Source organism: Thamnophis elegans, chromosome 2 (genome assembly GCF_009769535.1).
Source record: "Thamnophis elegans isolate rThaEle1 chromosome 2, rThaEle1.pri, whole genome shotgun sequence".
NCBI classification, from domain to species: Eukaryota; Metazoa; Chordata; class Lepidosauria; order Squamata; family Colubridae; genus Thamnophis; species Thamnophis elegans.
This window is the reverse complement of record NC_045542.1, coordinates 114,818,102-114,827,711: the sequence shown is the minus strand read 5'-3', so window position 1 is coordinate 114,827,711 and position 9,610 is coordinate 114,818,102. Positions and strand designations below refer to the sequence as shown.

Below are 9,610 nucleotides of genomic sequence, written 5' to 3'. Positions count from 1 at the left end.
TATGGAAGTGTGATTTCACCTGCATCCCACAACTGCACTCTCTTATAATTCCCCTCCCCCAGATTCCGTTTTCTCACTTCTTCAGGATGATCTCCTCTTTCAGTCAGAAGATCCCAATTTGAGTTCCTTATAGGCTCGCTCTACTTGGTTTATTAACAATACTGACCCAATCATCTTATTTCTGCCTTGTTTATATTTATGTTTTATTTCCTCTGTGGCTCCAGCTGATTAAAAACTTTGGCCCACCAGATCTCTAGCACCTATGACACATGTGACACAGGTGGCATGCAGAGCCCTCTCTGCAGGCACTCGAGCCGTCGCCTCAACTCAGCTCCACCGTGCATGCACGCTTCCCTTCCGCCAACCAGCTGATTTTCGAGTCTCTCCCGTGCATGCACATGGGGCAGGGCACACACATGTGTGGGGGTGGGGGGGAGCACAAGGGGTGCAGCGCTCCCCCCTGCAGCCCATGTTTGGTCCAAGGAGGCTGCAGGGAACCCTACTAGGCCCAAAACAGAGTGTGGGGGGTTGCGTGCATATGCGCGGGGTGGTGGTGGTTGCACACACATTGCATTATGGATTTGGCCAAGTGAGCATGCACGCTGTTCCACGTGCGCACGCTTTCAGCACACGATGACAAAAAGGTTAGCCATCACTGATCTAAGTTTTTTTTTTTTTAAATGGAAAATAGTTTCTTATAGCAAACCCCAAGTAGTTTGACCCAATGTTTTCATTTCACCAACTTCATTGTGACCCTTCTCCTCCTTCATGTAAGTAAGTGCTCAGAATGTGAATCACACAACCTCTCTCACATGTTTGGGTTTAAAGGTTAAAAAATGTTTTCCTCTCCCTATAGTAGATAGTGACAATAGTGAATACAAACAAACTGCATAAAAGCAGAAAAAGTTAACTAGAAAAAAGAATAGAAGAAAAGAAAGAGAGGATTGAAAACCTCCCATATCTTTAAAGACTCAGACTTTTCTGTTACACCATATAAGGAGATCTTTATGCCATCCTTCCCTAGTAAAATCGGAATAGTTTTATCTCTTATCAATAAACAGTGTTGAACTAGAGTAGGCACTAGGGCAATCTGGATTTTGTGGTAAATCTCTCATTTAATGTGTCATGAAGATCTCTGAGTGATTTATGCTGGATTAGAAAAGTTAGATTATCTCTTCCCTGGTTGTTTACCATCAATAGCATTAAAATTATGCCTCTGCCATGTGACTGTTGTGAAAAAGAAAGCTAAAGTGGACTTATATGTGAAGACTGAAAGCTCCATTTACTTTGGTAGGAAAAACAAATGCTTGGCTTTAAAACTATTCGAGTGTATGTATTTTACACTAAGTTACAGATGGGGTTTTAAGAAAATAGCGCATCCTTAAATTATAAAATCTGTCACCTTTGAAAGCCCATTCCATCAGATTGTATCAGTACTGGGTATCTCACATTTAATGAGGTGAAGAACACCCACTTCCCCCAAAATCCAGAAAACCGTAACTGTTTTGCCTCCTTTCTGAGGGTTGTTTTTTTGACAAATTGAAGGAAGCTCTGCTAAGAACAGAGACCATGACCATGGTAGAAAGAAGAGACAGTAAATAGACTGGCTTTTCATAATTCCTCTTTGGACAAGGGGAAGACTTGAGATTGCCCACAAATGTTCCAGGCACTTGTTCCTCATGAGAGACTGCAAGACAGCCGTCTCTGGCAGGTTTAGTGGTCTTGGGAGATGAGGGAGTAGCTATCTTGCTCAAACCACGGTCATGGCCTTTAAAAGAACACTGAGTTTGCATGGTTTCTTTTCTAATCACTTTCAGAAACTGCTTGTTAATTATTCTTCAGCTATTAGAAATCTTTGGATCCTCAAGTCTAAAAATACTAGTAACTTATAAACTTAGAGAGAGAGAGATGGGTCGGTAGGTTGGAGTGGGAGAAAGAGAGGGCATTTTGGAAAGTTACAAAAGAACTAAGGGTCCAAATGGAATAACCCTTAGTCCTTTTGTAATTTTCCAAAGTGCCCTCTCTTTTTCTCTCTCTCCCACTTCCCCCATACAGTGGAACCGCCGATCACAACTGTAATGCATTCCAGGACTTCGGTCGCAACCCAATTTGGTCGTGATGGGAAGCGAGACTGCACATATAAAAAAAAATGGTGCGGCAGGAGAAATTGCCACAGCAGGGAAAATCGCCGCAACTATGTTTGATCACCACCCAAGGATGTGTTCACGACCAGAATTGAACATTTTGTGGATTTTTTGTTCGGCACTCAATTTGGTCATGGTCAGAAGTGTTCGGGACCCGAGGTTCCACTGTATCACTCTCTCCCTCCTTCCCTCCCTCTCTCTCTTCCCCCCCTCTCATACAGGAAAAGGCATTTGTTTTGAATTCTTTAAAAAATATATCATTAGATGGGGTTTTGGAGATTGTACACCAGCAAGAACTAGAAGGAACTAAATATTATAATTAAAAGAGAACAACAATTAAATTTGGCTTACTAATACAGAATGGAGCAAAATATTTTAACACTGGACATATTGAAGGATATTTTGGAACCATGGATTCGGAAGTTATTTTACACAAAGACTGTAAAAGATATTATGGAAGATGATCAATGCTATTTTCAGGATGTGCATTTATTTATTTAAGAAAATTTATATGGCTGTCCAACTCCCTCTCAGTGACTTTGGGCATTTACAAAGATAGCATTTGATGCTAATAAAATAAAAGGGGAAATTCTTTCTGGTTAAATTTTATACATCTTCTGGAAGCATGGATGCATGTAGGAATAAATAGTACACACGTTCAGTGAAATGTGTTTATTCCCTGATTCAACTCTCAGCCCACACTTACTTACTTAAACACAAGTTCCAATTGATTTCCAACAAGAATTACAATGAAATAAGTAGCTTATGATAATAGTCAGTCTAAATTCTAAAAACATTTTCATAAAAAAATTCCCTTGGGAATCATGAAAGTTTATCTTCTGTAAGTGAGATTAAGGCTGTAGCTAACTTCAAAATCACTTTTACAGTCCAGACCCTCCCAGGCACTAGTCCCAGCATGGTGGAATTCATGGCATTCTTTGCCAGTACCAGACACAGAAGGTTTGGATATATAGACATGTGTATATAGATGTATATAAACCATATAGATAAACCAACACACACACACACACACACACACACACACACACACAGAGGAGGAGGAGGGGATAAGTAGGTAATATATTGCTCCAGTTTTAAAAAAATGGCTTTGCTTTGCTATATGATAGAACAACTGATGGAAAACAGCAGCTCACTCTGCAAAACTATCTGTTCAACTGCTGTTATTTTCAAAACGGCACTTTTCCTTAGGGGAGCCATTGTGCCCTGCATGTCTTCTTCCATCTGGAAGCAGCTGCTGGAGAAGCAAAGGAAGTTTTTAGCTGGAAGCAAGGAGGTAATGGCAACTGAAACCATCTGCAGAGCTCATTAGACTGATAGCCATGACTTTTGAAAGGGCTTCAAGTCAAGGGTACTTATTTTTTTTCCAGCAACAAAAGACTATTGTGAAGAAAGATAGAACTGGCCCGAAATTCCAGTTGCCACAAAACTGCAGCATTTTGCATCATGATTTATTTTGCTATTTGATTCTCCATTGAGAAATAAAGCACAGACATATAAATACATCAGTATTGGTGGATGTGTTCATAAGGCACATCTATGAATACATTGCCAAACAATGAGATATGGAACTTCAGTAGAATATTATACAATTTTCTGTACTTAATGAAATTTTTTTTTATCATGCTTGTATAAAAAAGCTTCTCTAGAACCAAGATTTGAATCCACCATACTTTTAAGTACTAATGTAGGAGAGCTATGTTGGTCTATGATGGGGGGGGGGGAATAAATCAGAGAATAAATCAGAACTTGGTAGACTTTTTATGATTAATCAATGTTAAATAGGTTTTAAAATTTAAATTTTTAATTGAAACCAGTTTTTTTTAAAAAGCAGAAGCTTCTGTGAGCTGCAGTAAATTTCACCAGATGTTAGTAGGAAAAGGTGCTACTAGACTTTCACTAGGTTCTATTGGGGTGTATAACAAAAGTTCTCACCTACTAATTGTTTTTCAATTTGTGCCTTCCTGTCCATCTGGCCAGGGCCAGCTCGGCTGAAGCATTTTTAACAAACTCTAACAGCTAAGAACTTGGGATGCGATGGCTCAGTGACTAAGATGCTGAGCTTGTTGATCAGAAAGGTTGGCAGTTCAGCGAATTGAATCCCTAGCGCTGCGTAACGGAGTGAGCTCCCATTACTTGTCGCAGCTTCTGCCAACCTAATAGTTTGAAAGCACATAAAATGCAAGTAGAAAAATAGGAACTACCTTTGGTGGGAAGGTAACAGCATTCCGTGCGCCTTTGGTGTTTAGTCATGCCAGGCACATGACCACGGAGACATCTTCAGATAGCACTGGCTCTTCGGCTTTGAAACGGAGATGAGCACCGCCCCCTAGAGTCAGGAACGACTAGCACATATGTGTGAGGGGAACCTTTACCTTTAAGAGATAAGAGGGTGTGTACGAGACAGCAATCCTATGCACAACTCCTCTGTTCAACATTGGAATGGGATGTGTGGTTGTGCAATGAAAATTAATAAGTACCATGTAACTGCAAAAAAAAAAGAAAGAAAGAAAGAAAGAAAGAAAAAGAAACCTGCAACATTTTAACTGAATTTATAGAAAATGTTTGATTGGCCATGCTGGTGTTGTTGTTTTTTTTAATCTAACCTAATTAACCTCGCAGAGAAATTGGGAAAACAAACCAAGCAAACTTCTTTTAATTCATGGGTAGAGGAATGAGTTATAAACAAAACAGCTAAATAAATACACCTTTCTCTCATGTCTCTTGAATTCTAAGAATTCAGTAAGAAATATCTAAGCATACTCTTCAAATTCTTCCAAATAACTGATTTTAATAAAATCTTAACCGTCTTTGACAAGTAATATCACAACTGCTCACAGTATCCTTTACCTTTGACATCTGGACTACTGTAACTGTCTTTACATGGGCCACCCTTGAAAATCATTCAGAGGCTTTGGTTCTGCAATCCAACAAGACAGACACAGACTTCAGAGGATAATCAGAACTGCAGAAAAAAACAATTACTGCCAACCTGCCTTCCAATGAGGACCTGTACACTGCATGAGTCACAAAGAAACAATGCTATAAATGCTCAAAATGATGCTATAGAGCACTGCACACCAAGACAAATAGACACAAGAACATTTTTCCCCCAACCCCATTATTCTGCTAAACAAATAATTCCCTCACTATTGTCAAACCATTCACTAAGGCTGCATTGCTATTACTATTAGTCTTCTTATCGTTCCTATCACCCATCTCCTGCTACTTATGACTGCAAGACTGTTAACTTTGTTGCTTGTATCCTTACGATTTATATTGATATTGATTGTTTCCTGTTTGCTTATTTGTACCCTATGATTATCATTAAGTGCTGTACCTTATGATTCTTGACGAATGTATCTTTTCATGTCTTTTTATGTACACTGAGAGCATAGGCACCAAAGACAAATTCCTTGTGTGTCACTTTATTGGCCAATCACACTTGGCCAATAAATAATTCTATTCTATTCTATTCTAATTCTGTTAATTCAGCAAGTAGCAACCAAGGTTTGCTTACACTTCTGGCTAAGTTTCCTCCACTTCTAGCAATGTTACCTTGGCTGCCAACTAACTTCTAGGTGCAATTTTAGGTTCTGGTTGGCACCCTTAATGTCCTATATGGCTCAGAGTCTGGTTACCTCTGAGACCGCCTGCTCCAGCTTGAATCTACCAATCTGCTGAAATCAGGGTAAGGAGTCAAAGGAATCTTAACTTTGAAATATTTCCATTTTTCATTCTGAATTATGTTAAACATTAACATTAACTCAGGACCAAGGGAGAAAGCTACAATGAACAAACTAGGTTTACCTCTAAATAAAAATCATATACAATTATGTACTTAAAATAATATAAAACATGTTCAAGCTTTTGTTTTTTCCTGTGACATGGCCAGACCTGAAAGTTAAAAGCAGGTATGTTCCATTTGCAAATAAATCTTTTTTTATTTAATTGACACAAAATAATGCGCCTCCCAAGATGTCCTAATGATCTGTTTATCAAGAGAAAGTTCTATATGGTGAGCATACATGACATCCCTTTACCTACCTTTGGCCATCATTTCAAATGGATTAGAACTGAAAACATTGAAGTGATCCCTTCCTCCAGTGATTTGTTGGAAAATATCCCTATGATAGAGATTTATGCCTAAGTAAATATGGGATAAGGATGGTCCTTGGTTATGTTTCTGGTTACAATTTTTGTATTTAAAAAGGAGGAAAATGAGAACTAAGAATTACTAAGAATTGTAATTCTTTTGATACATAGTCCAACTTAAAGGTAAAAGGTAATGGTAAAGGTTTCCCTCACACATATGTGCTAGTCGTTCCTGACTCTAGGGGGCGGTGCTCATCTCCGTTTCAAAGCCGAAGAGCCAACGCTGTCTGAAGACATCTCCGTGGTCATGTGACCAGCATTACTTAGCTGAAGGCGCATAGAACGCAGTTACCTTCCCACCAAAGTGGTCTTATTTTTCTACTTGCATTTTTTATGTGCTTTCGAACTGCTAGGTTGGCAGAAGTTGGGACAAGTAATGGGAGATCACTCCATTATGCGGCACTAGGGATTCGAACCACCAAACTTTTCTGATCAACAAGCTCAAGTGTTAGCCACTGAGCCACCGCATCCCTTAGTCCATCTTGTATCCTAATAACTCTGCAAGAGATGGTACACAAGAAGACTGTTGACTTTTTAAACATGCTGATACGAACATTACTCATTTGTCTGTGAAAAGACCAGAAAAAAGCTGGTACTGTGTAAGTTTAAATCTTCCCCCAAAACCTAACTATTTCATTAAGCTCAGGACAACTCAGCACCACAGAGAGCTACACTGCAGGCAAAGAACATGTCTTGGGATTTAATTATTTCCTTGCAAGCCATTCACATGCCACAAATGCCTGGCACAAAGCATAAATTGATAGGGAAGATAGTATTATTTTTTATTTAAAAATGCCTTATTTGTGAGGATGATTTATGGTAAAATAACACCAAATACATTTTCCATTGCATGCCAGATATTTTGGGAGGAGTAGGCTGGAAAGAGGTAAATGAAGTTTCTGTATGAGCATTTTGTTCAAGACTAATGTAAATGGATAATAATAACCCTGGATGATGTATTATAATCCCCTCCCCACCTTCCATCACACCTCAGATAAGTTTGATATTACCCTGGCTGTGCAATGCGTTTGGATAAAAGGAATTCTAAAGCAAACTGAAGAATGGGCTATTTGCAACTGTTGCATCTCCTCCTTTTGACTACAATGTACAACTAGGGTTCATCATGTTACACCTCATGTTTCTCTATGGTCTATGATTCCCTTTCCTAGGAACCAAGCAATGGAAGATATCAGGAAAGTATCAAGTTGAGGGAGGGCGAAACAGGTTTTGCAAAGTCACGCTTTACAAAGACTTGTGCTGCGGTTTGGTTTATATGTTTATATATTAGTTGCACCAGAAAACACAAAAGCTTATAGAAGCAAATCCTGTGCTGGCATGAAATCAGTTTTAGGAGGATTTTTCAAATGCAGTCCCTTCCCCCCAAGCCCCTCAAAGGAGTTTAACTTTTGATACTTTGTTACTTCTTGCCCCAGACCGGTATAAACGTTTGCACATTTGGACAGAGCACACCTCCTCCCCCCACCTCCCTTCCTTTAACTTTTTGAGACAGATGGTGGTTGAGCATCCCCCCGCCCCCGCCCGAGGTCTTCCTTTGAAGACGTCTTGCGCCGATTGTACAGCATTTCAGCTGTTCTGAATTAAATCATAACGTCCTCGAAGGGGAATACCAACTGACCTCTCCCGCACCTAGACAAATGGCAATGGTGTTCCGCCACCCACCCCCCCGCCCTCAAGGTACGGGTGGGTGGGCGAAAGGAAAGCAGGAGTTCCCTTGGACGAAGGTCTCGGTGGAGTCTCCGTCGCGCATGCGTGCCGCTGCTTTCTCCCTCCCCCTCCTGGTTTTCCCCCAACCTGAAGTTAACTTCTGGCGCTCCGACTTGCACTTCGGAGGCTACCGGGCAGAGGCGATGGCACTTTGGCTCAAGTTCTGCTCTTTCTTTTTTTCTCTCACGGCCTGCCTCGATGGCCCGCGCCTGGCCGTCTCCGCCGGAGGGACTAGCAGCGGCGGCGGCAGCGGCAGGAAAGGATCCGCGAGCGAGGCTTGCGTCTGGATGGTAAGGCAGATGGACGGTTTGGGTTTGCCCTGGGTTGGATTTGGTCACGGTGTGTGTTTGGGTCCGAGTTCGGTTTATTCCGACCTAAGGCAGGAAAAGGCACCAAGTTTGCCGGGTGCCAGATACCTTTCGGTTTAAAGCGCTTCGGGACAACGACAGCCGGGCGATGGCAGGAATTGCAGGAGTGTGTCCGCTTTGCGTGGTGGGCACTTTGCTGCAAGTACAGCTATGCAAGCAAGGCTCACCCTCCCTCCTTCCTTCCTTTTTTCCTCCCTCCTTCCTTTTTTCCTCTTTCCTTCCTTCTTTCATTTTTCCTCCTTCCTTCCTTCCTCTCAGCTTGTTCCTTGCTGGCGCTCCCCGTCTAGCAAACAAGAGGGCCAGCTGGCATTTGTAAGCTTTTGGGATGGTTGGTGGCGGAGCTTGACTGCAGTTTTCGCATCAAAGGAAGCTGGGGAGGAAGGAGGGACGGGGCAGTGGAGCGGGACGGAGCAACAAGTGTGAAGTCGCTCCACAGGTCTTTTATGCGCCTGTCTCCCTAATTCTTCTCCCGCCTTAACTAGACCTGTGCCGGGAGAAGAGGATAAAAGGCAAAAGGCGATCGCTTGCCCTTTGTCATTTTAATCACTGCAGGCTGGTTTTGGTTACAGGCCTGATCTTTACCGGAAAGACTGTGACTGGGAGTGTTGGGAAGGTGATACAAAAAAAAAGAAAAAGAAAAAGAAAAGAATTTTAGGGCTTCACCTTTTGTCTCTTCCAGAAGCTGCGATTTCCTTCTTGAGTTCCCTAAGTGTGATTTTCCTTGGGGTGTATATGTGTGTGAAACAAAAAACAAAGACTGCTTTCCTCTGAACCTGCTCCTTTCAGTTTTCAGCCTTACTAAAGATTCCAGATGATTGGCACTAGTGACTTTTATTACTTCTTCTTTTTTTTTTTTTTTGCTGTTTGTTAAACTGCCACAAAGATTTCCTGGGGATCAGGTCATGAAGAGGGGTGGGGGCTGGGGGTGGGGGGGGGTCTAGGAGACTGGTGAACTAGTGAAGTGGCTCCGGTATTATCAACATTCTTTCTGCTGTTTCTTTGTTCTTGCTTTATTTTTTATAGCCTTTTGTGGTTTCGATGTTTTTAATAATTATGATAATGGCTTTTTAGGTAATTATTGACTGTTAAGCCTTGTTATAGGCTGCCTAGAGACGGGCACCTCCATAAATTGGAGAGATAAATTGTAAGGTAAATTGTAAAACAAACAAACAAAGGAAGTGACCTACTGGCATGGAGTAG

General features: G+C 41.3%; 1 protein-coding gene across 2 annotated transcripts in view; it reads left to right on the top strand.

Moving 5' to 3' along the window:
• Positions 1–8,174: 8,174 nt before the first annotated feature.
• IL17RD (interleukin 17 receptor D) overlaps positions 8,175–9,610 on the top strand; it is a 49,902-nt gene continuing 48,466 nt past the window's right edge. For both annotated transcript variants that reach the window (XM_032211929.1, XM_032211928.1), the window contains exon 1: positions 8,175–8,332. In XM_032211929.1, the coding sequence (XP_032067820.1) occupies positions 8,186–8,332 (147 nt within the window). In that variant the 5' untranslated portion in view covers positions 8,175–8,185. The remainder of the gene's footprint in view (positions 8,333–9,610) is intronic.